This window comes from Gambusia affinis, linkage group LG03, assembly GCF_019740435.1.
Source record: "Gambusia affinis linkage group LG03, SWU_Gaff_1.0, whole genome shotgun sequence".
NCBI classification, from domain to species: Eukaryota; Metazoa; Chordata; class Actinopteri; order Cyprinodontiformes; family Poeciliidae; genus Gambusia; species Gambusia affinis.
In genome coordinates this window covers 2,618,994-2,643,321 of record NC_057870.1, presented here as the reverse complement: position 1 = coordinate 2,643,321, position 24,328 = coordinate 2,618,994, and the positions used below count along the sequence as shown (strand labels likewise).

At 39.6% G+C, this 24,328-nt stretch overlaps 3 protein-coding genes across 12 annotated transcripts in view; 2 read left to right on the top strand and 1 right to left on the bottom strand.

Moving 5' to 3' along the window:
* The first annotated feature begins 173 nt into the window (after window positions 1-173).
* On the top strand, window positions 174-1,071 carry mrpl41 (mitochondrial ribosomal protein L41). The gene is made up of 2 exons (XM_044110667.1): window positions 174-332; window positions 533-1,071. The coding sequence occupies exon 2, from the start codon at window positions 553-555 to the stop codon at window positions 958-960; it is 408 nt and encodes a 135-aa protein (XP_043966602.1). The 5' UTR covers window positions 174-332; window positions 533-552; the 3' UTR covers window positions 961-1,071.
* An 829-nt stretch (window positions 1,072-1,900) lies between these two features.
* On the bottom strand, window positions 1,901-6,652 carry dph7 (diphthamide biosynthesis 7). Of its 2 annotated transcripts, none has more exons than XM_044110655.1 (10): window positions 6,541-6,652; window positions 6,170-6,349; window positions 5,224-5,357; window positions 5,054-5,141; window positions 4,757-4,851; window positions 4,496-4,653; window positions 3,832-3,904; window positions 3,681-3,746; window positions 3,413-3,585; window positions 1,901-2,790 (listed from the first exon to the last, which is right to left on the bottom strand). In XM_044110655.1, the coding sequence occupies exons 2-10, from the start codon at window positions 6,299-6,301 to the stop codon at window positions 2,381-2,383; spliced, it is 1,329 nt and encodes a 442-aa protein (XP_043966590.1). In that variant the 5' UTR covers window positions 6,302-6,349; window positions 6,541-6,652; the 3' UTR covers window positions 1,901-2,380. The 2 variants fall into 2 exon arrangements, with proteins under 2 accessions (XP_043966590.1, XP_043966591.1); XM_044110656.1 differs by having other exon boundaries at window positions 6,466-6,597.
* Window positions 6,653-6,784: 132 nt separating this feature from the next.
* The window catches only part of sh3glb2a (SH3-domain GRB2-like endophilin B2a), a 28,783-nt gene continuing 11,239 nt past the window's right edge, over window positions 6,785-24,328 (top strand). Inside the window, exons 1-11 of one of the 9 annotated variants that reach the window (XM_044110665.1) lie at window positions 6,785-6,993; window positions 8,051-8,192; window positions 9,867-9,878; window positions 10,858-10,986; window positions 14,230-14,363; window positions 15,574-15,666; window positions 15,779-15,790; window positions 19,217-19,279; window positions 21,076-21,099; window positions 21,306-21,395; window positions 22,535-22,635. In XM_044110665.1, the coding sequence (XP_043966600.1) occupies window positions 8,114-8,192; window positions 9,867-9,878; window positions 10,858-10,986; window positions 14,230-14,363; window positions 15,574-15,666; window positions 15,779-15,790; window positions 19,217-19,279; window positions 21,076-21,099; window positions 21,306-21,395; window positions 22,535-22,635 (737 nt within the window). In that variant the 5' untranslated portion in view covers window positions 6,785-6,993; window positions 8,051-8,113. Of the gene's footprint in view, window positions 6,994-7,373; window positions 7,613-7,652; window positions 7,798-8,050; window positions 8,193-9,866; window positions 9,879-10,857; window positions 10,987-14,229; window positions 14,364-15,573; window positions 15,667-15,778; window positions 15,791-19,216; window positions 19,280-21,075; window positions 21,100-21,305; window positions 21,396-22,534; window positions 22,636-24,328 lie in introns of those variants that run through there. The other 8 variants (XM_044110657.1, XM_044110661.1, XM_044110659.1 and 5 more) reach the window with 8 other exon arrangements.

Below are 24,328 nucleotides of genomic sequence, written 5' to 3'. Positions count from 1 at the left end.
TAGACAAATACGGTGAATTTATTTATCTGTTAGCAATAAAATACAATGACTAGACATACATCCCATTTGAGCAGTAATTCCATTTGTTCAGTAGCTGTTCGTCACACACTGTTTGATGAAGTAATTTATTTTGAAGAACAAGTCATAGCGGTTCCGAAAGTAGAGACGCTTCTGATTTCTAGTTTTAACAGTGTTTCCTCCAATTGCTAACATCTTCTGTCAGTATCTTGTTTTTTAATTGGTCAAGAAGTATTGCTTTTATTGTTGACCAATCACTGAGCACTTCATTTGGACGTAGTACACACTTGTTCCCACTCAGCGGGACGCTGAAGGTGAGAAGAATTTTATGTTTAATAGCGAGTGTAAATGAGTCAGTTTCGGATTTCCAGAGTGAAAAGTGCATATAGTGCAAAGCTAATTACACCCGTGCTGAGCTCATACACATTAAAGTAGCTGTCTTTTTGTTGTTTTGCTGCTAATGGCTAATGCTAAAGCTAACAGCTGCCCTCTGCATGTGTCTTCATGTTCCAAGAGGAAGACCCGACGGCAACCATGGGGGTTCTGTCCACACTCATGAGGGGTCTGGTTCGAGGTGCGGACAGGATGTCTGAGTTCACCAGTAAGCGCGGCCCCAGGACCCTCAACAAAGGCCGCTGCTGCCGCCCCGCAGGGCTGAAGCTCCCCAACAGGAAGTTCCTGTTGGTTCGGGCCATGATTCCTGAGTTCGTGGTTCCTCATCTGGAGGGATTCAAGCTGAAACCCTACGTCTCGTACCGGTCACCAATCGGTACGGAACCTCCGCTGACAGCACAGAGTTTATTCGAACAGGTCGTAGCCCCCCAGATCACCAGAGACTTTAACAAGGGTACATTCAACAAGGGTCAGCTGGAGAAATATGGATTTGAACCCACACAGGAAGGGAAGCTGTTGAAGTTGTATCCTAAGAACTATGTGCGTTAATAAGTGGATGGGATACCATCACTTCATGTTCATCATCACAGAGGGGACTGCAGACTTGTCATTTCTTAAGTGTTCAATCTGGAAATAAAATTTGAGTCGCTCTACACGTGATTTATAGCAGAATGTCATTTACGTGTCAGGGTTTTGCGATTCAAATCTGAAGGTAAATGTGGCGTTGGCATTTACATAAAAAAAAAAAATCTTTTAGAAGTTAAAGTACCCAACCTAAAAAGCTGCTGTTTTCACTGCAACATGAATAAATAGCGATCAAATGAACAGTTGCTTTTCACTGGTGAATTGTCACTCAACTTTTAAAGCCAGAAAGTGTAGAACGTTTTCAAGTTTAATTCTAAAATCCTCTCTCAAATACTGAACATTTTCTAATGAGTCTGTTAAACTACATGCCATCAACATTTAGCATTTATGTCCTTTATTAGAAAAAAAAGGGCGAAAAACTGATTCACCAGGCTTTATACAGTTTAGGTCAGGGATATACAAAGTGTGGCCTGCGGGTTACTAGAGGCCCTTTTTACTGATAGCGTGGCCCTCAGCTGCAATTCAAGAATGATACAAAGTTGGCCCTCCAGCACAGGTGTTTGTCGGAGATTTAGATTTTTATTCATAATCTGAGTGAAATGATTACCGACAATCTTCTTGCAGTAGACATAAATTATTTACTTTTTTATACTAAACTGAACCAAATACAATAGGAGACTTTAACTGAAAAGCCAACTTTGCAGCACCAAAATCAGCTTTTATCTAATTCACTAAACTTGAATTAATATAGCAAGCATTTTGAAAGAAAGTGACTTAAATCCTGTTCTTATGACTGACAATATTTTTTTAATCAAGCATCTTATATGCAAAATCCTTTTTTAAGTTTTATTTGTGCATAGAATAACATTGCTTTCCAAAAAAAAAAAAAAAAAGAAAAAGCAAGTTATAAATCAACTACTTTATTTAGTTAACATTTTGCACATTAAGTTTAAGCAAAAAAACCAAAATTTTATACATTTTTTATTATTTTCTTGGCCCACGAGTCCTTTGGACTTCATGATTTTGGCTCACATGACAAAGTTTGGAGACTTCTGGTTTATATTATGTGACTACAATAGATACAGAAGAGGGTTAAGTTTGCGCCTGATGAACCACTTCTGTGTTGGTTTGGGTCAGTTTTCTGCCAGAGGTCACCAGATGTTTCTAAAACACCAAGCATCACAGACCCTCTGCCGTAAGGCTGTCTCACTGCTGCAGACATGTTCACCACAGACATGGGAGGTGTTTATTATAAAAACAGTGTCATAATCAAAATAGACGTTTCTGCTAAGTGAACCTCGTGTTTTGTAGGAGAGTGGTTTACATGCTCGTTGCATCTTCTGCTCAGTTCGGGGTGTTTATGGGATGCATGGCTGCAGCTCAGTCACTGTTGGTGGGGCTCCTGTCGGGACGTTTCTGGAGTCCAGTCCCAGCGCCACACATGCAGCATGTGGTCGTAGAATGAGCAGCTAGCTAGCAGACAGGACAGTGACGGACCGTCCTGACCCGGGCTGGGGTCCGGCGCCTCAGCAGGACTGCAGGGGGGCGGTCCACTCGCCTCTGGAATGTACCGACCTGCGTCGTCCTCCAGGGACGTGTCGAAGCTGGCAGTTGGAGACTCGTACTGAATGCGCAAGTGTCCTCTGCTCTGAGCGAGGCTTTCCTTTGGTTCTGTGGCAGGAGGGGAGTGCGGCGCGGGGTCCTCCAGGGACAGCCTGGACCAGTCGGCTCCATAGGCCAGGGAGTTGTGGAGGATGTAGGAAGCAACGATGGGACAGGCTCCTTCGCTGCCCTCTGAGCAAACACACACACAGATACAAACCATCAGCAGTTGTACTGAATAATACAAGTGAACAACTAATTAGTAAAAACTAATCCGTCAACCTTCCAATTTAGTTTCAGCATTGAGTTCTCATATTTACACCTGGAGTGAATCTGATAAGTCTGAAATAAAGTAGAGCTGTCTTAGTTAGAATGTTGCCATTGGAATAATCATTCAAGAATGCTACAGATCTGGTCTGTGACAGGTGATGCTTCCTACACGTTTAGAGAGATATGCTCTAATATGAAATCTTTTAGGAATATTATTAGATACAACATATTAAATTTTATTGGTCTTAAATGGAATTGGTAATCACACAGTTTTGCCAATTCTTAGATCAAAAATAAATGCTTGGAGACTCAAAAAGAAAAAATTCCTTCAATTTTGTTTTTTTAGTTGAATACTGAAGCTTCTTGAAGTTTGTTTAACTTTTGTTATTTAAAAGCTGGTGCATCAATAAATCAAACACTATTGGTGAGCAGCTGTGTTTATGTGCTTAGGAAGTCAGAAAAAGAACATTCCTCTGTAAACTGAGTTAGAAACAGTAATTAAGAATTAGGAGCAGCTTTTCCTCATCAATATGCTCATACCAACCTAAGGCCTGCTGGCAGTGGAGGATGTGGAAGTCATTATGCATGCAGGCAGCCAGCAGCAGGTAGTGATGGCTGGGATGCCACTTCAGCCTCCACACCCCGCCTCCCACAGCGCTCTGCCCGAGGGGCTGCCGCATGTTCCTGCCGTCCCACAGCAAGACCTGCTCATCATAGCTGCAGAAGGACAATATAGGAGCACGATAACACGACAACCAAATACAACACAACACCCAGCAGGAGGCTGTTCCTTTAAAGATGAGGATACTGACCTGCCTGTGGCCAGGATGTGCTCCAGATGAGGGCTGCTGTGAATACTGCACACACCCATCGAGTGCCTGAAGCAGAAAAGCTCATAATTTATCAGCAAGATTTGGCAGAAAGGACATCAGCAGTGATACAAACACAAATCTCTGTCTCTACCTGTTACTGGTGAAAGCCGGGCTTGAAGGAGCAGCTCTGAGATCCCAGCCTTTCAGTTTGCAGTCGTCCCCCCCTGAGAAGAAGGTTCCAATATGAACTGTAAGGCTGCTCAATATAATGCAAATATATCATCACAATATCAGTCTGCAAAACACTCAAATTGTAAAGGTCTCTTTGGATTGCAATAACATTTGACTAATATATTCCAAGTGTTAAAAGGCTCCATTTACATACAGATGTAATATGTAACACAGAGGCTCACTGCAGCTTTCTGATCTATTCAGATTACAAAGAAAACAGCCACACTTTTCCAAGCTCTTAGCGTCACTTTGTGTTTGTCACATAAAAGCCGCTGAATTTGTGGTCGTCACATAACAAGATATGAAAAATTACAAGAGGTGTTAATGTTTTTCAAAGAAACTCTGTAAACAAAGGGTTGTGTTTGGTGATGCTGTCAGTAACAGCAGGAGCTACATGGATCAACATGAATTACTTTGAACATTAAATAATAGCTCAAAGGAGTTGTTTTTACATAATATTTCCCCTTTAAAGCCTGCCAAATCCTAGACCAAATGTTTTTATTTTAAGATATGTTCTGAAACTATCCGATCAATTACTTCAATATTTGCAGGAACTATAAAATGATGGGAAGCAGTTGTGTTACCAGAATAAAGCAGCTGTGTGTTCCAGTAAGAGAAGGCTGTGATCCAGGCCTCAAAGTCATGAGCTTTCCATTGGGACAGAGCCATCAGAGCTCCTTCAGCCAGGGAGAAGACACCGACGCAGCCCGCAGAATCACTGCACGCCACCCGGATGTCACTGCTGCTGGGAACAGAAGGGTCTGCTTCAAATGGCCTCTAATTATCCACCACTGGAAATTTGACTGAAGAAAAACAGCAGCAGGAGCCCACATAGCTTACAGTACCTGTCCATTCTACCAGTGGACCAGTCCAAAGACAAAGCCAGCCGCTCTGCTCCAACCTCCACGCTGCACATAGTCTGCAGACTGCGCCCACCTTCCTACTGGATACACACATTCATGAGTAAACACCACAACACCAGCTGTGAAACACATGCTAATGGAAACAAAACATTCTAAAATAAGAAACAGGATACATGATAACTCCGGACCATTACTGAGGCACAGTCATGTCCTGGCTTAATCTAATGTTGCTGTTACCCGAAGACATCAGTGGGATTCTTTTGAAGCTGCAGTTCTCACCTGATTATCCAGCAGAGTGTAGAGGTGCAGCTCTCCTGTAGCAGCAACCATTCCCAGCAGCGGCCTGTCCGACACAGGGATGTGGCACCTGGCCACGAGGGAAAACATTGAACAGAAAGGAAACAGAAAGATCACGACTGCATCCGCGCTAATGAAGCTCGACTTCTCACCATTTCAGATCTAAAATGGCTGCTGTGTCCAGGCGCTGCAGCTCAGTGAGCGGAGGGCTCATCGGACCCTCACGGCGAAACTGAAAAAGGTAGAGGCGGCCGGTCCGGCTGGGCGCGGCGTCCTCTCCGCCTTCCTGCAGCATGAATGACATACAGCAGACATGAGTGTTTAATTACACCGCATGGCATCATCACTATTCAGTTCAGTACTTTGTGCACATATTCTTTTTTGCATAGCTGTTTAAAGTTGCACCACGTCATCTGTCAGGCTAGGTTTGGACTCGTGGTCCTTCTGATGTCTTTATTACTGCTTATGCTGTGTTGAGGGTGCTGTGGAGTTATTTACCCAATTTTCCATTTCCACGAAATAGCGACACGTCTCCTGGACACCTTCTTCCTCATGTTCCTACATGGCATCTTTAAACAGTGGCTTTTGTTTTAGCAGCTCTCCTGACATTTTATCTCGGAGCATCAGGGTAAAAGGTCAAGTACAAATGAACATTTCATTTTTCATGTTTATATTTTGCTAGAAATTATTTTAGACCATGTAACAATTTCCTCCCAACTAACTTGGGTTGGTATAACACATAAAAAGCATTGTGAAAAAATATGGCAAAACCCTCTAAGGACTCAAATTTCCCAATACTTCTAGGATCCAAAGTCGTCCATTTTTCTCTTAATTTGTTTTTATTTTTTCCCCAAATCCTTATTTTTTTTATTAATGATGATAGTGGCGCATGTCACATTTTGTACAATTATGTTCTGTTATGCCTTTGTAATTTTCTTCTCAATACTGTTATTTGTTCCATTTTTCACTCTAATTAATAATAAGCTAGAAAAAATATCGCAAAAGTTTTTAGATTAACAAAGGACTTTGAAAGTGCGCTGGTCAGTGTTGGAATGCATTCCTACGTTCTCTAACAGGTTGAGCCGCATCTCATCTCACCGCTTTCAGCAGCTGGTATGTCCCACATGCCAGGATGTCATGGCTGGGGGACAGCGGACACCACTCCACCGTGTCCGCGCTCAGGTCCGTGTCAAATACCTGCAGACTGCGGGTCCTTGACTTCCAAGCCATGGCCACCTGGTCTGCATAACGCTACCGTGTTGGTTGGTTTGGTGGCAGCTATAAATGAATAACAGTACAGTCTTGTTTAGTTTAGTAACATATTTCATCCCAAGCTAACTCCCGTTAAGCTAACTAAGCTAAGAAACAATGTGGTAACAACAGCCTGAGTTTACCTTCTGGCTAAACTCTTGGGGAAGGTGATGTTTGGTCATAGGTAGATATTTAATTTAGTATACTTGCTAACTTACCTCAACAATGGTTAGCTGTACGAAAAAGCTGGAAACAAAACTCACGCGCTGCCGAAACGGAATAAACTCTGTGCGTTCTTACGTCATCACTGTGCGTAGTGCTGCATTCAGGAACCAAACGGGAGTGTTAATGGGAAGTGTCAACAGGTTAGAAACACTGCACACTGTATATTTGTTGACAACCAGTGACAAGCAAGTCAGGAACTGTGACACTGTATGAGTACCACTAACTGTATGAGTTAGTGGTACTCATACAGTTCACACTCACAGACAGATAAGTTTTTGGAGAGTTGCAGATCATAAAAACAGCAAGGTTGGTGAGGTGTGGGTGTTCAAGTTCAGGGTCGACAACTAGAGATGAAAAGGAGGACCATAGTCGAGATCAGTCAAGAGTTCCAGTGATAAATCGTGCTCACGGTGACATTGTGTTGACGAGAGCATAGCAAGGTCGAGGTAAGCTCTTGTTAAATATGTAAAGATTTTCACTTAAAAGTGACCAAACTGGAGAGGAATAATAGAAGACATATTGGACAAAGGATGTTGAATGTGTAACAGGAGGGGAGGAGAGAAGAAGAAAACCATGGAAAAGTTTCATGGATAGATGTAGTAGTGGAGCTGGATTTGCATAGACATGAATACGAGATGTGACAGGGAAGGATGATGGGTATAGAGTTGGATAGCGACCCCTAAAGGAAGTAGATTAAAAAAGACAACGAACTTGTGAAAATCCTTGTTTTCAGGATTTTTTTTGTGTGTGTGTTTCGGTGGAAGTGCATAGCAGCTACAAGTGCAGGAGAAAAATCACCACAAACTCACAATTATTATTTTATTTTTATTATACATTTTTTTAAACCAGACAGTAAAAAATGGCTTTTTGACGTAATGAGAAGCTACGCGCAAGACGGTCACGTGATATTTTTTTTGGCTAGAGCCATATTTTTGTAGCTACTGCTGTAAGAAGCTACCTCTAAAGCAAAAGCAGTAGCTTGCAGCTTCGCCCATTAACGCCATGGATTTCAACGTTAAGAAGTTAGCCAGCGGTGCGGGGCTGTTTTTCACGCGAGCCGTCCAGGTATTTAAACGCTGCGGCGACTTGGCTCGCGCTTCCTTCCACTTTGCCTACCAGCTGTGAATCTGCAGTTCATCTTCAAAACACACCTCATTATCACATCCAGCAGAACATGTTCTCAATATTCAGGTTTTAGCTTTGCTATATTCAGTTGTAGGCCGACGAAGCAGAGCTATACAAAAGTCACGGTCGGTAATTTTAGCCAAACCATTACTAATTAACGAAGAGTGTCTTTTATTCACTTTTTCATTTACTCATTTGGCAACAACTGTATGGTAAAAATGATAAATATGAGCACAAGCAGGTTGAGACCATGATAGTAAGGGAGGTTATTATGGAAATTATTAATGAAACTTTGAGCCTAAGTTATTTATTAGCATGTGGAGTTAACATTGGTTGACTTGTAACAGGGTGTTTATTTATGGTTGTTTGCTGTTTCAGTATACTGAGGAGAAGCTGGGACAGGCGGAAAGGACAGAGTTGGATGCTCACTTTGAGAACCTAATGAGCCGCGCTGACTGCACCAAACACTGGACAGAGAAGATCTACAGACAGACCGAGTACCTGCTGCAGCCCAACCCAAGTATGATTACTATGTGATAAAGTGTCATTACAGAAGGAAGTACTACCTGAGCTCATGTAGTACTGGACCACTGTAATGTCTAGGGATGTCTGCAGTATTACGTTGATTAGGGTGGCACAGTGACAGTCATGGGGTTGTTGCCTTTTTGGTTACTCAGAAATAAGTGTCTTGGTTTCCTTCTGAAAGTTATTGTCAGTTCGTAAAAATAATTTAAGCTACAGACTTGTGACGTCAGTGTCTATATTTTTCAGATTTGTGCCATATTAAAAATCATCAGGGGCTTATTAAGTTTAAAATTACCTCAAGCTTATTAAGTTTAAAATTACCTCAAATGTACAAAAGCATACCACAGATTCTAAACTAATTTATTAAACTAAAAGTAACAAAAATATTGGGAAGCTGTGTCTGGGAAAGAAAGTACACCACTGCTGTATTCCTCTTAAATGCCAAAGTTTTTAAGACGGAAAGTAGTTCTTAATTATTTGATAATTAGCAAGTATGTCTGCCTATATCAGGCAGGTGTTTTGGCAGTTCAGTGGTCTAATATGTTCATCTTAGCGAAAGGGCCAATGAAGAAAGGACATCAGCAGATACCTTAATGAAGCAGCTGTTGCTGCACATCAATCTGGGATGAGTTATAAGGCCATTCCCAACCAATTTGTGGAAAACATGCCAAATATTGAAGTTGATGACAGAACATAGAAAAGAACCAAACCAACATAACATATTTGGAGAGGCTACATGAGACCAAAGTTGGGTGTAATGCCTTGTTTGTTGAAAAACCAAACGCAGTGAATCAGCAAAAAACAGTTCTTGCCAGCATGGTGGTGGAGGAATGATGATGTGCACTTGTCTGGCAGCCACTGAACCCGAGTAGCTTCCCATCATTTAGCTGTCAGTGAATGCCTCTGAACAGCACTCTGTTAAATGCAAGAGCAACTGTTTTACTATTGAATCCGGGCTGAAATTGGATTGTGCGACAGGACAATGATCCCAAGCACAACAGCAACCTGCAGTAGAGTGGATATGAGAGCCGGATAAGTCCAGCCCCTGACCTGACTGAAATGCTCTGAGTGGAACCTAGAAAGTTTCTCTGTTAACTTATAATATTGGTCATTCTTTAAGGTTTCTAAAAAAAAACAACACAAAAAAAACTGTGAAATGTTCAGGATTTTTGTAGTTAATGAAACATTTTGCTTCCCATAAAAACATATGGTTTTATAGTCACATGACATATGACTTGAAGTGAAATTGTTCATTAAAGAGAATTCTGCAAGCCTCTACAAACAATGTCTTATAAGATAGTGGATCAACTTTTATCCACAACAACATGACAAACCAATAGTCCTCCAGAAAATAACGACCTAAAGTTACTGCTGCTGACAGTGGCGCTTCATGCCATTGTATTCTAAGGTTTACTTTGTTGTTCTCTCTTACTATTTTTCTATTTTGTCTTGATCTTTATTTAATAAATGTTCATGCTTTGCAGTATTTTTACACTTGATGTTAGATTTTCATGATATTGGTGTCGGATTGATTACAAACTTACAAATGAAAGATAATTTACTATTTTCCCCTCCTGGCTATAGTTAATAATGTTGATCAGGCTGTACAGGGTGAGATCTAAGGACAGAGAGCTCTAACTTGTCATTTTTTTGACTCTTCATGCCACAGTCGATCACACTGGTGAGTATCCTGCCTTCCAATCCCCATGTAGTGCTCTGCTGTGGAAACCTTTCATGCTTTGCATCATTAGCATAAAGGGGTAATCAACAGGAACAAAAATGCTCACATTTTTGTGATGTTGAGATCAAATACAGATTTTTCACTCTACAATTAGGGACATCAGAGTGACTCTTGAATACTAAAATCAAGAGTTATCTCAGAACAAAAGCTGCTGTTTCACACAGCTAATCAGACAAAATGTTTCCTTGGGACCTTTTCCACTAAACCGATCTCAGTGCTAGAGCTGACTGAGCACCAGGTTTCTTCAAATTTGCTTACTACAGACTCCTACAGGAGATTCTTCCTGCCCACAGCCATCACCATCTGCAACGACTTTTTGAAGAATCTTGGATACATCAGTGATCACATGTTCTCTCCCATATGAAGGAATTATGGGAAAAAAAATCTCAGGTTTTTAAATTTGACCCACATCTCAACAATATTTTTGATTTTCCATGTTTCTGTACCAATCTGTCTTACTCAGTGATAACAAATCAGAACTGGAGTTTCCTTTTCAATATCTGATTATTTTAGTTTATTGCCTGCTGAGAGAACAGTTTGTGGAACCGAACAGGTGATCACTGATGTATTTTGTTTATTGTTAATTTAACCGACTGAATAACAAAAAAAAACGTATCAAAGTTACTAATAAATTAGTAATAGTAAATTATCTCAAAATTTGTTTAAATTTTTAAACAAAACCTTTCTTGCTTGTATAGTCTGCTAAAACCACTCTGACAGATTATGTGCCACATGCAGAAACAAGTTTGTTTCAGAATAAAGTTGATTAAAGTGTTGCTGGAGTTTTCACCTCACCATGCACCTTGAAAGTAGGTGAAGTTGTGCCAGAAGTCTTTGGATCTCAGTTTGTAATGAGTAGAAATGACCGTAAAGAATAACCTGCCTGCTTCATAAATTAAACTCAGGATTTTCCCTGCAGGTGCCAGAATTGAGGAGTTTCTCTATGAAAAGCTGGACATGAAAGCACCCTCCAGGGTTACCAACGCAGAGCTGCTGGGTCAGTATATGGAAGATGCTGCGAAGGAGTTTGGGGCTGGTACACCATACGGTGAGTGTATTAGCTCTGAAGGGTCTGAAGGTTAGATTGCAACATGCTGCCAGTGGTTTCTGAACCTCAGAGATGTCTGTTATGTTGCTTTTAGCTGTGTCCCTGCTTTAACACACCCGACTGAATAGGAAATGAGTAGGTCACTAAAAGAAACTCCACACACTTTGTCAGTCCTGAGCTGTTGGCTGATGCTGTAGTTTTGTGGCTTGAGTGAAGACAAAAGCATGTTCCTGCAGGTGGTTGAAACCACGGATAGGTGTGGTAACACTTCATTAGACTAGCATGAAGGAAACTTCAGAAATGTTTGACTGTTGTCATGAGATGTCACTTGGTAAATTATCACACTTCTAATGCAAAGTTGATACTTTTAATGAACTTTTAATGCAACTTTGCTATAAAATTGTAATTATTTACCAAATAATGCAAAGTTGACACATTTTTAATGCACTTTTATTGCAATTTCTATTGAAACTTTGGATTAAAAATGTCAATATTTACTGAATGACACTTCCTGGCAAGTCATAAACATTCATGAAGACACCTTCATGTTTCTGAGAGGTGCTATGTCAGTTTTATTCACACCGCTTCAGTGAAATTGTTAACAAAGGAGCTTCTCAGCACACAGTACTGTGGAAGAAAACTTTTCTTTTGTTGAAATATTAAAATTTAAAACAATGAAACTTAATATTGACATAAAATATAATTTTAACAAAACATTATTGCTGGCATTATTGAATATTTCACTTATCCAGAGTGACAGAAGATGGAGGCTTTCTGATGCTCTTGCTTCAAACTGGCTCTAAGATCTTTTTTAGCATAAAAGCATTTAGTCTGCTCCCTTTTCAATGATTGTTCTTCCTCTCTACATGTTGCTTGCACTGTTTTCCACTACAGGCTGTAAATAGTTTTTCCCATCTGTGTAGTTGTGAGGATCAATAAAGCTTTAAATGAGGTTAGCTGCTCTCTGCATTCTGCTGCAGCATCAGTAGGCATGTAGCTGTCACTAGGGAAAGCTATTGCTCCAAAATTCAATAAGAGAGTCTGATTTATGCATGAGTTGTGCAACCCTAGTACTTCAGCATCTCAGTATCTTTAAAAAAAATGTACTGAAAATTCAGATTAGCTCAAACTCTGACTTATGCCACAGTTTTCCTAGGTTCTATTAATTTCTTAGAAAGTGGGGGTAAATCCTCCACTTTTCACACAGAAAGTGGAGGATTTTTTTCAATAAATAAATGTTACATTTATGTATCTGTGGTCTGTGTTAAAATATTATCATTTAACGGGCCCCTGAAGCAATGAAGACAGTTCATTAGAAGAGATGAACTGTCTTTAAGGGTCTTTAAGGCCAGAAACCATGCCAATATAATGATTTTAGTTGTTGGTATATCCTGCTTTACTGCGCTCAAAGCTACAATATGTAACTTCTATAAAGTTTATGTATTTGTTAAAATATATTCACCATGTCATGACAGTATGTTAGGGGATCAACAATCTGTGAAAAGATGGATCTCCTACACATTCTTTCTGAGCGACTTGTTGGCTTCTGAAGAAATGCACCGCTCCCAACCAAAAACAACCAATCAGAGCCAGGTCTTGTGTGGTTTTAGGATTTGTTAAATGAATAAACCTTTGAAGTACAAACATTACTTGTTTCTTCAAACTTTAGTCAAATAAACAACACTAACCTAAAGCCAACATCAGGATAAGCTGTTTCTCATTGGAAGAAATGAACTGGCAGCTTTTTCTTCTGCAATGTGGGTTATTGTGATGCACATACTAATTAACCACTGATTAAAATTTACCAATGGCAGTCTAAGTCAAAGGGGAAGAGGAGGTCAAGGGAATAAGAATTCTAAAAAAGGATTTTTCTTTCATTAATTAATGAAAACTAAAAAAAGAAGATAGATTTAACTTTATATTAGTCTTTGGATTTTTAGCAAACAGCACATTGTTTAGGCTTTAAGAGCTCAGTAAAATCCAATAAAGGGAAAAAAGGAACATCGATATTGGCCAGTAAAAGCCTCAGTGCATTTCTGATGATGACTTTTGGCCTTCACTTGCCCTATCTTCTAAAATATGTCCGTTTCTAGTTAATGGCTCTTTCAGGGTCATTATGGATCTGCTGCAGGATTAGAGTTCTGTCATGTTGTGCTGCCATTGTTGTTTTTGTTGTTTTAAATATATAATCTTTTGCACAATGGTGACACCTACTGGAGCAACTCCATTCCTACATTTAACATCTTCAAAGGAATACACTAGTCCAGGAGTGGCGAACCAGTTCATCAGTAAGAGCCAGATTAATTAATCACCATAAAGAGGTACGCAGAAATTCCAAGACTAGCTTTGTACCACATTTCTGAAATGTTTTTGTTCTGTGGGACTCCTAATGGTGTTTAGTTTTTACAACTGTCTTTGGGTTTGGTTTGTACTCTGTTCAACTCTTTCATGTGTGTCAGTAAGAACAGCACAATGTTGAGACTTAGCTTGTTAAAATGTTGTAAAAACTCATTCACAGGCATACAGAAAACTTTTGAGCTTTGGCTGATTAACTGCCAGATGTGGAAGTGTCTCATGCAGGACATTTTTGAAACATGTTGGATAATTTACTCAAATTTGTATCTATTTGAGGGGATTGTGTTGATCATGCAGATATTTTACTCTGTACTTTAAACATTATTTTGATGTAACACCCCAATATCATCACTGGCCTCTTTAAAAACTTCCTGGATTCACCCTGGCTCAGGGGTGAATTTAATGTAACGTAACATTTAACATAAATATTAATATTCAAGATGGGTTTGGCACACAATAATACATATTAATAATTTAAACTCTCAGAGAAGTCTCTGATTCTTTCTGATTTTTCTCACTTACGTTCTGTCTTTTCTGCGGTTGAAAAATTGCTCCATATCTCAAATCCGTGAACCGCAAACTGCACCGACATGAAATGATGCAGCCAACAGAAATACAAACACCTGTTGGGAAAAGCTGGACCTTAGAAACAGATTTTATTCCTAAGTGATTCAGCTCACATCTGTCTCCTAAATTTTCTTTTCCTAGACAGACAACTTACCAGACTTTCCCCATCTGCGCATTGGGCATGTTATGCTTCTCTAGTGATGCAGCGTAAACCAGAAAAAAATACAAAGCAATAAATGAGGAATTTATTGCTTTGTAAATTCAATAAATGCAGTAGCACTGAATCAACTGATTTGTGACATTTCTTTGGTCTTGTTGCAGGGAGCACTTTGCTGAAAGTTGGGGACTGTGAGAGGAGACTGGGAGCAGCAGAGAGAGAGTTCATTCAGACCTCAGCCATCAGTTTTCTCAATCCACTCAGGAACTTCCTGGAAGGAGACTGGAGAACCATCTCAGTGAGTGTGGAACATCCTGGTGGTCACTGAGGTTCATCACTTGGCTTAAGTTTTTGGATGATTTCAAAATTGTACATTTCGATACCCACTTTAATAACAGGTTCATTAGAGGAAAAATAAACAATGAATTTACCATGAGAAAAAAAAGAGTCAACTAGTATAGGACTTTAGGAAGTGTGTGTCCCATTATCTCTGATATAAAACTAATACAGCACTTCAGAAAAAACACTTTATACTTTCCAGTGAGGACAGAGTTATTACTCCCTCATGCAATTGCATGGTTTCCCCCAGAAAACTTGCCGGTCCACCGGTGGTACACCCTGCTTTTGTATTAAAAGATGTTAAGTAGGGGCGTGCTGTGGTGGCGCAGGGGGTTAGCACGCCCCACGTTTGGAGGCCTTGGTCCTCGACGCAGACGTCGCGGGTTCGACACCTGGCCCCGACGACACTTGCTGCATGTCTTTCCCCCCCCTCTCCTCGCCCTCCTTCCTCTCGGTCTACTGTGGCAAAAATACAAGCTTCTAGCGCTGCAAAAACTCTTCAGAGAAAAAAAAAGATGTTAAGTAGACAGGAAATGCAAAAATATTACTAGGTAATTATATGTTAAGGGAAAACGTCGCCAGTGAAATGCTGTTTAAATCTACTATTAGCCTTTAAAACAACAAATCAAAACATACAATTAAAATGAATATAAATTATTTGCACTTCTGTTTAATCCAAATTGAGTCAGCAGCTACAGAAGGCCCCCCAGAGCTTCAGGGGGCCCATAAATGCTAATATTTTAACACAGACTACAGATACATAAATGTAACAGGTATTTATTGAACATATCAATGCTGCTAAATTTGATTTAATGGTTTCTCCATACATAAACTAAAATATTTTAAATTGTTTATCATTTAAATGTAAGATTTTAAGGAGCTGGCAAGTTTATTTTGTAATTGTACTTTGTAATTTCACAGCAATAAATTGCTGTGAAATTGCTTTAAACAGGATGTTTAAACCTTTCAGGTGACCTAATTAAAACAGTTCTGTAGCTTTCCCTTAATAAATGAAATCATCATTTAATAAAACACATTTTGTATTTTTTTTTTAGTGTTTTGAAATATTAAAGTGTGACAAAAAAAAAAGCAAAAACGAAAGAAATTTGAACGGGTGTTGTCTTGCTGCGTCACTGGGTGATTAGTCCCTTTGTGATGTGTTTGTACAGAGAGAGCGCCGCCTTCTGGAGAACCTTCGCCTGGACCTGGACGCCTGTAAAGCACGTGTAAAGAAGGCCAAGGCGGCCGAGGCCAAGGCAGGGGTAAGCCCCGACTCACTGCCACGCCCCCTCGGCTTTCCCTTTAATCATTCTAATAAAAGCGTGTGTTGGTTTCAACCATTACTAACTGTCTTCATATCGACCATCTTTGCAGTGCGAGGGTGCAGTAAGTATTAAAAACTGCTTTATATGGTGCACACCTTGAGCTATTTTCTCAGTCTTACTAGCTTCGATGTGCAGTGCTACTTCTATTTCCGAAAAGACAAAAAAAAATAAAAAATTTAAAAAGTCAAGGCAGTGGACTGAAAAAATATCCACAACCTCAAGCTAACTCTTTTGTTGTCTCTATTGACTCTACGTCATTAGAGTCTTAATGACTGACGATGTTTGGATGAATCATGCTTATTCTTTATTTGCTTTTACCTGTGTGCCTTCTTTTGTTTGCTGTCATCTTTGTTTATTTCAATTCCTTTTTAGATGAGGATTTAGTGACATCTAAGGCATTGCTTTGGTGCCCCTCTGAGTGAAACCTTTCTGACGGTGCACGTTATTGAGGTAAATTGGTAGCAAAATGGCAGGAGCTTGGAGATTTCAAATTAAATCTTCAAATTAATGAACTATTCAAACAATGTGCACCTGCATATAAAATGCAAAAAAACTTTTGTAATGATCATGATTATAATTTTTTTCCATAATTAAACAGTCCTACTTTAGATTCTGTTCAAATGCATTTTACTTAAAAAAAAAAGTTCTCACTGTGAAAACTCTTATTTAGTCATAAAACAGGTTCTGTCACTAGATGGCGGTAGGGCCATATAAACCTTTTTTTCTTTCCAGACTTTTAGTAGAAAGACAATTGGACTTCCCAACATCAGTTCTCACCAGAGCAGATGCCTGAAGTCTTAACTAGATCACAAGGTAGAAATGCAGGACAAGTCTTGTAGAAAATATAGAATCATTGCTCTTTGTTTTCCTTCTGCTGTTTTTATTTGATGTGAGAATATTACAGATATGATAGCTAAGCACATAAACACGCTTATTTTAAAAACCTTTTTTGTTGATGTTTTACAGAATAACCACAGGAGGTAGATTATCAAATAACTTCCCATTTTTAAAAAGCACATCTAAAATTTTCTTCCACAAAGTCTGAGCAGGGAGTACAAAAGTGTCAGTTATTTGTTGTTTTGTGTTGATGGATGTTGGATGGATGTTTTTCTTGGCTCTAACAAAGTGCCTTTCGATCTGAATGAAGCAGCTGCACATTCTCCATGTTTTGAATTGAGTGGAAGAACAACGCTGGCAAGAGATGAAATGAAGGATCGTAAGGATAGCAAAAAACAGATGTCACGACTTTTCTGGAAAGTGAGCTTAAAACAGGAAACGGTGACTTTGTCCCTGCATCATCACCGCTTCTGTTCCCATGCTTCTTTATGTGTCAGGAAGTTATTTATAACTCAACCTTATCCTGGACTTGTACAAAATAAATCGGCTGACCAGCCGTCCGCTTACTGATTGTTTATATCTTGGCCAGAATTACAGCCAATCTTCCCTTTTTTTGTTTTGAATTAATTTATTTTTGTAATTCATAATTGTTATGTTTTTTTTTATTCGTTTCTTTATTTGAAGAAATATGTTTTTTTTATGTGATGATGAAACCATTATTTGGGTGGCATGCTTGCATGTGCATGATAAAGCACAGCCTGCAGCTTCAGACTGGAGTAGTAAAGTCAGTGAGAGACTGTCTCACTGGTTTCAGTAATGTGGCAGCTGTTGTTTGTATACAGTGATTGCATCACCTCTCTGCACCTTTCTTTTATAATGTCAGACACACCTCATATGAAAGTATGCTGGCTGTTGTAAATTCCCCTCTGTCCCTTACAGTTAGTCTGTATAATTCCTGTGAGCTGATGTCACTTTAAATTAGGCCTGCATTCCAGGACTTTTTATATGCACCTTCAGAGGAAATGTAAACCTAAATCTTGTCTTTAAAGATGGTTTCTATATGCATTAAATTGCAAAAGTCTTTACGCTGAACTTTTTCACATTCAGTCATGCAACAACTACAAACTCCAATGGCTCTTGTAAGGTTTTTATGTGAGTGAACAACACACTGTAGAGGCAGAATTGTAATGTGGATGGAAAATCATACTTGGTTTTCTTTTTTGAATGCGTAATTCTACTCTGATGCAGACCAAAAAAAGCTAACTCTGGTCGTCCTACAAACCTCAGTCTCAGTTTGGTTGAAGTGAACTCTAGCATGGTTCAAATGCATATGTGAACACCAAGTGGACCGGAGAACGATCCAAAAGCACGAAGCGGACCATAGCGTGCGGCATTTTGGGTAAATGCAACCAAAACAAATGGACGAGTCTACCGGAGAAATGGCTTGTAGTCTTTTGCCCAAGAGAAATCCAACGGCTAAAATCTGATGCCACTCAATTTTTATTTGCATTTTGTGAAGAAGGAAGTTTTCATGTTGCGTCGTTCAGTGGTTGTTGGTGAGGTGGTGAAGAGGTTGCTCAAAGGGTTTGGTTGGTTTGACACAGTGCAGAGTGAAAGCAAACTGAACATCTGAAACTGTAGCACTTGTTGCAATTTTGGTCCCCAATCAAGCATAGTCCACCCGTGTTTTTATGTGTGAAAACAGCATTAATCGTAGTATGCATGCAGCTGTTCCATTTCTGGCCTTAACAGATTGTTACAGAACATTGGAGAACACTCAGCATCATGATGACCAAAAAACACAGCACACAGTTGCGGGAGGAAGCTGTGGACATGTTTCAAGCAGGGATCTTTCCCTGAGCTCTGTTCCATTCATCATGTGATCATGGAGAGAGGTTGGATCACCTGCAAAAACTATCAAGACATGGCCATCCACCTTTACTGACAGCACTAGTCAGAGAAGCAACCAAGACGCCCATGGCAACTTTAGAGGAACTGCAGAAATACAGAGTGTAGGTGGGAAAACCTGCTGTCAGGGCAACCATCTGCTCTGGACCCCACAAGTCTGGCCTTTATGGATGAATACGAAGAAGGAAGTCCTTGTTGAAAGCAAACCATCAAGCATCCTAATTTATATTTCACCTCAAATCATGTAGAGGTCAACTCGCACACATCTGGAAGAATTAGGTTGGTTAGATTAGACCAAAACTGAACACACTACAGTAGAACATGTTGGTGCATGCACATCTTTGTTTCAGTATGTACCGGGAGTCTGGTCAGAGTTTGCAGAAAAATGAAAAATAAAGGGCAGAACTGGGGGAAAAAGCCTGTAGAGGATTTAAGACACTGAATAACGTGGTGGAGGTTCACCTTCCATCAGGACAACTGAACATGTGTAAGTTAAAACAGACACACTAAGTCAAAGGTGCTTCTGATTACTTATGCTTGACTGACACTTTAAAATACATTTACAATCCTGCAGTGGTTTCCTTCTGTTTCACAATCAGGCATTGCTTTGTGTGTTTCTCACATAAAACAGCAATACACTATAGCATAGTTTGTTGTTGTAACATCAATACCTTTGCAAGGCGATGTGCAGATTGAATACTCAGCAGTACAAATGATGAAATAATCATTCTGATTTGTGTAGGTGGCCCCAGATTTTCAGGAGACCAGACCTCGCAACTATGTGCTTTCTGCCAGTGCCTCTGCGGTAAGAAAACACTTCCTCCTCACCAATTTGGTGAAGTTTGAATGCCACATACTACAATGACAAATCTATGCTGGATATAGGAGAAGCCACTGCTTACGTCTCCCAGATTTCTAAAAACACCTCATATTTTCTTTCTGTTCCTTGACTTTATATTATATTATGTCTGTTGTAAATGGGATGTGAAGCATGGCTTCAGCATTGAGAAAGGGGTGTGTCCATACACAGAAATTAGTTCACTCTGCATGGCAGTGTAATATTCTCTAGCATGCTGACATTTAGAAAGTTGTCATAACATTAAGAGAAAATATACAGCATCCCAGTTAATCACAGTATCCACAGTAATCCTGTCAGTATAAACTCTAATCTGATGCCTGTGTTTATGTTCACAAGAAGTACCATGCTCGGAAACATTGTTACCACCCTCTATATTAAAGCAGCATTGCTCATATCACAGTCCAATAAAAATGGTTGTCATCATCACGGATGCCTGATGGTGTTGCAACCATTGAGTGGGTTGTGATTTCAAATAAATATTTTGAATAATTCAGTATCCTCCCTCTGGCCTTTTTGAGTCCGTCCTCAAAAGCCTATTTGATGTTTGTATTTTGGTGCTAAAAATGCTCTGATTTTTATATATTTGTCTTTTACACCTTTACAGTTGTGCTACTTAACCTGCTCCATTTAACACAATTGTTGATGAGGAATATATGAGCACTTTGTTTATGAGAGACGCGTTACTATTTACAATTATATAGATACTAAGGGTGAAAAGCGTGTTCAATAACCTCCTAAAATTACAGTGCCATCCAATGGCTTCGCATGTCAGGTACAACTGACTCAAGCTGCCATCTAAACATGAAACCTTTTCCCAATTGACATCCGAAAATGCTGGCAGTTTCTAAATCAGCCAACAGCAGTAACTGAGTGTTTGTAAGGCTATTTTTGCTTTCTTTTGAACTGTAAGACCTCCAACTAATATCGCCTTAATCTAAGAGGAGTCACAACAAGTCAGCACGTTGTTCTTCAGCGGACGGATTGCATCCTAAAGGTGGAAGAAAACTGTCCTCAGAAGGTTTTAGAGTGCATTCCCACCAGTAGCTAGATCTGTTCAGATAGGATCAGATCTGATGTTAATCCCAGGTCTCAACAAGCACATCAGTTATTTCCTTCTGGCTCGTGGTCAAAACGCAGGCTTAAAGCTGGTGATTGTGTAGCGCAGACTGCTTTGACTTGTTTTGACAGTCACCAGCTTGTGATGAAGATGACAGATGGGCTCAGTTTGTGTGGGTACTGGTATTGTACATTGTGGGAATGAGCAGCAGTGTTTTGTCCATACATACTCCTGGAGAAGCTGACTTGGAAACAAATCCTTAATCCTCAGCAGTGTTGACCTGACTGCGGCAAACTTTCAAGTGCTGCTTTCATTTTCCTTGTTGCCTAGAACTTTAACAAACTGGAAGGTGCTCTGAAGCTACAGCTGCCCTCGTAGGTAACGTGGACAAATATGACAAAGTGCTAATTCAAAAAATCAGCATTGTGCTGAAAAACCTTCTTTAATCCACTGCACTGAATGCAGTATCTCATTTATAGTTGATACAACACAGCCTTTGATGTAGACATCTATGACCCAACAATGTCATTTTATTGCTTTTGAAACATTCTACCTTCCTGAATTCGAAATACTTTATTGATCCCAAAGGGAAAATGAATTATGGGAATGGGACAGAAGCTGGATTGTCTTGCTGAAACTTGTTTTTCTTTTTTTTTTTTTTTGACTCGGCGTATTGGTCAATCAGCTCTGGACTGAGGAAGTGGAAAAAGTAAGTACATCTGTTTGGTCGTTATATACAGTTTCGTTCCGCTTTTTTGTTTTTTTTGTTTGTTTTTTTTAAACATACCAAGCTAAACAAGCTTTTTGTTTTTAGAGCAGTTCTAACAGGTGTGAATATGGAGCATCAGAGTTTCGACTTGGTTTCGACATATTAGATTTGTCTAACAAATGAGCTGATCTGCTTTGATGTTTCAGGCTGAACAAGATCTCAGGCTGGCTCAGACGGAGTTCGATCGGCAGGCAGAAGTTACGCGGCTGCTTTTGGAAGGCATCAGTAGTACCCATGTAGGTCAGCCACCAGTTTACTGGTCCCACACACACCCTACTGATTCCGTTTCATTCATTATAGAAAAACATTTAGGTTGAAGGGGTTTGCTGCTTTCCTAATTTATTGAAGACCTGTTGAGTTTACAGTGTGCATTTTGCATGTCTAAATGCTCTGAGTTCTACTGCTGTTTTTCTCACTAATCAAGCTTATTCTGGAGTACTTTTCTGACCAGACTTCTTGCTCGAAGATGATAGTGCCCCTCTTGTTTTTCTCCCAGTTTCTAAAAATACGTCGGACAGCTCTTGGTCCAATTTTGGACGTTTCTGCATCTCCTTAGACGTTTGCTCTGCTTGATGTCAGTGATGTAACCCTTCTCAAACAGACTAACATCTTGTCAACCACAGGATTCATCTTTCCACATGGTGGTTTAAGAAACCAGAAGCTCCTCATTGCATCAGCTGGGCTTTAATAACTTAAAAAGCTAACACTAATAATTTGTAGCCTAATACCGGAGTTAAAAATAATCACTCATGCACTAATTATGTTATAGGAGCAGGACTGGCGGCATGAACTGGTTTTGGGATCAGTCTAATTTATTTCCGCTCTTACTTGAGTAGATTGACTTTGCAGTTAATGAAATAGTCTTCAGAGATTGAAAAAAATGTAACATTTGCAACATAAGAGCTAATGTTGACACAAATGTGAGCAATATTTTATACATGTCAACATTTTATGCATGTCACATGGTTCATTTAATATAAAAGAAACCATGTTTATTATGTATGAATGAACATGGGGATTTTATTGAAAGGTTTCATAAAGGTATTTATATTAAAGTAAAAGGTTGTTTACTCTGCTCCCCCAAAATACATTCCCCCCTCACCCCCTTTGCCTAAACTCCTCTGGAGCCAGAGCTGAATATGAGGCTGGTATCTATGTGCTTAATTTAATTCAGCTTTTTCTTGGCCAGGTGGTGTATTTCACTGCTGGTGTTTTTTCCATAGACTAACAAGGGAAGCCCACTAATACTGCATCTAATTAATTGCCATGCTTTTAATGCCTGAAATCTATTCTGCTCATAGTTCAGTGTTAATATGAGCAGAATAGTCATGGTTTAAATAAAATGGGAGTAACTGTTGTACGGTTGTCTTGACAGGTGAACCACCTTCGCTGTCTGCATGAGTTTGTGGAGGCCCAGGCCGCTTACTATAAGCAGGGTCATGTTCATATGCTGGAGCTGCAGAAAGAGCTGGGAAGGTGAGAGACGATGGAAGAGCTGATCCCAAATCACAGCTGTTCCCCGTCATGTGACCAAAGAGTTTAACTGCAATAAGCTTGTGAACTTTGTACCCAAGCTAAAAGGCACATAGTTTAGAATGTTAGAGATTAAATGCTAACGTAATCAGCTTCGATATGTTTTATGACTCCAGGTTATATTAACTGAAGATGCTGGAAGAGGGTGTGTCGGATTGTGTATTTGTGGAAATTTTGGCCATGAATTTCATGACGGGGATCATTTAACACGGCGTCCTGTGCAGCAGCTCCATCATGCTGCAGGAATCCGGTGCTGCTCAGCCGTACAGAAATGGACTCATCGGTTTTAATTTTACTGCTCTCAGTCTTTGCATCCTGCTTGATCTTGTTCATGTTTCTAGCTGTTTGGTTTATCATTGCTCCATGCAACACTATAACCAACAAATAAAATATGTGCTTAATAAACCACATTATTGTTGCAACAAGGAACTACAATCCTTAAAAGGTCAAAAGACAGCACTGATTCAAACAGGAGAAACAATAGCAGCAATGCAACGGTCTCTGCAGCTCCTGCTGTTTTTGAGCATTTTGAGGTTTTTCTGCAAAACTTGCCTTCATTAGTTCCTGTATCATTTATTATAATGCACTTCATAAACCAGGGTTCCTTCAATCGGCTCCAATTGGTCCGGAGTGCTGCTGCTCTCCTGTTGACCAGCACTTAGAGACCCAATCACATCATTCCTGTCCTTGACTCTCTACACTGACTCCCAGTGCATTTCTGGAGTTTGCTATAAACTTTTAATTGTTGTTTTTCAAGCTGTTTGTGACAGTGCACCGTCTTATTTAAGTGACTTCAACAAGCACGTTACCTAGTTGTATCTTTTTGGCCTGCTAATCAACATCTTCTGGAAGTACCTAGGTCAAAGTTCAAACAGCAGAGTGATCATTAATTAATGCAGCTGGTCCAAAGCTGAGGAATTTATTACCTTTTGATTTGCAGACCATCAGTGATCTATTTTTTATGTCAAAGCTAAGCTAAAATTGCTTTTAACACATAGTGGCACTGTGACACTTCTAATATTTTTACAGATTTTGATTGTTTTTTATCTCTTTTTATTCTAGTCTATTTTTCTGGAACTGCACTAATATATGCACTAATAGAAAGCACTTTGGTTCAGTAGTGACTGTTGTCATAAAGTTAGATTGTAATTCTGGTTTACTGAACATTTTCAAGTCGGTTGTAAAGCTATGGATCAAGTCATTCTGTGCTACAGGACAGTGTTGTGCAGAATAACTGCGGATTTGAAAAAACGTCATTTTTAAGTTGAGATTCTTTCAAAACTCATCTACTAAAACTTTTTAAATATTTTGGCCCTTTAACTGAGTGTTCATCCAGAGGCTTCCATAGAAGTGTTATTGGCATGAACAACAGGATGAATTCCTCACACTTTAAAAACAGTAGCCTACTAAATATTGCATCACAGCAGTCATTTGCAACTACATTACATCAGTTGTAGTTGTCTTGATATGTCGTCCATCTCTTAACTGTTTAACTGAGTCTTTCTACCTTAGTTTGATTTTGCAGCATGTAATTCTTTGTTTTATGTTCTTGAAAATAGTTTCATTTAGTTAGTGATTAATTTCTTTTCCATCAGTATCAGCATAAAACTATTCTTGGGTACATCTTTTGTGAGAC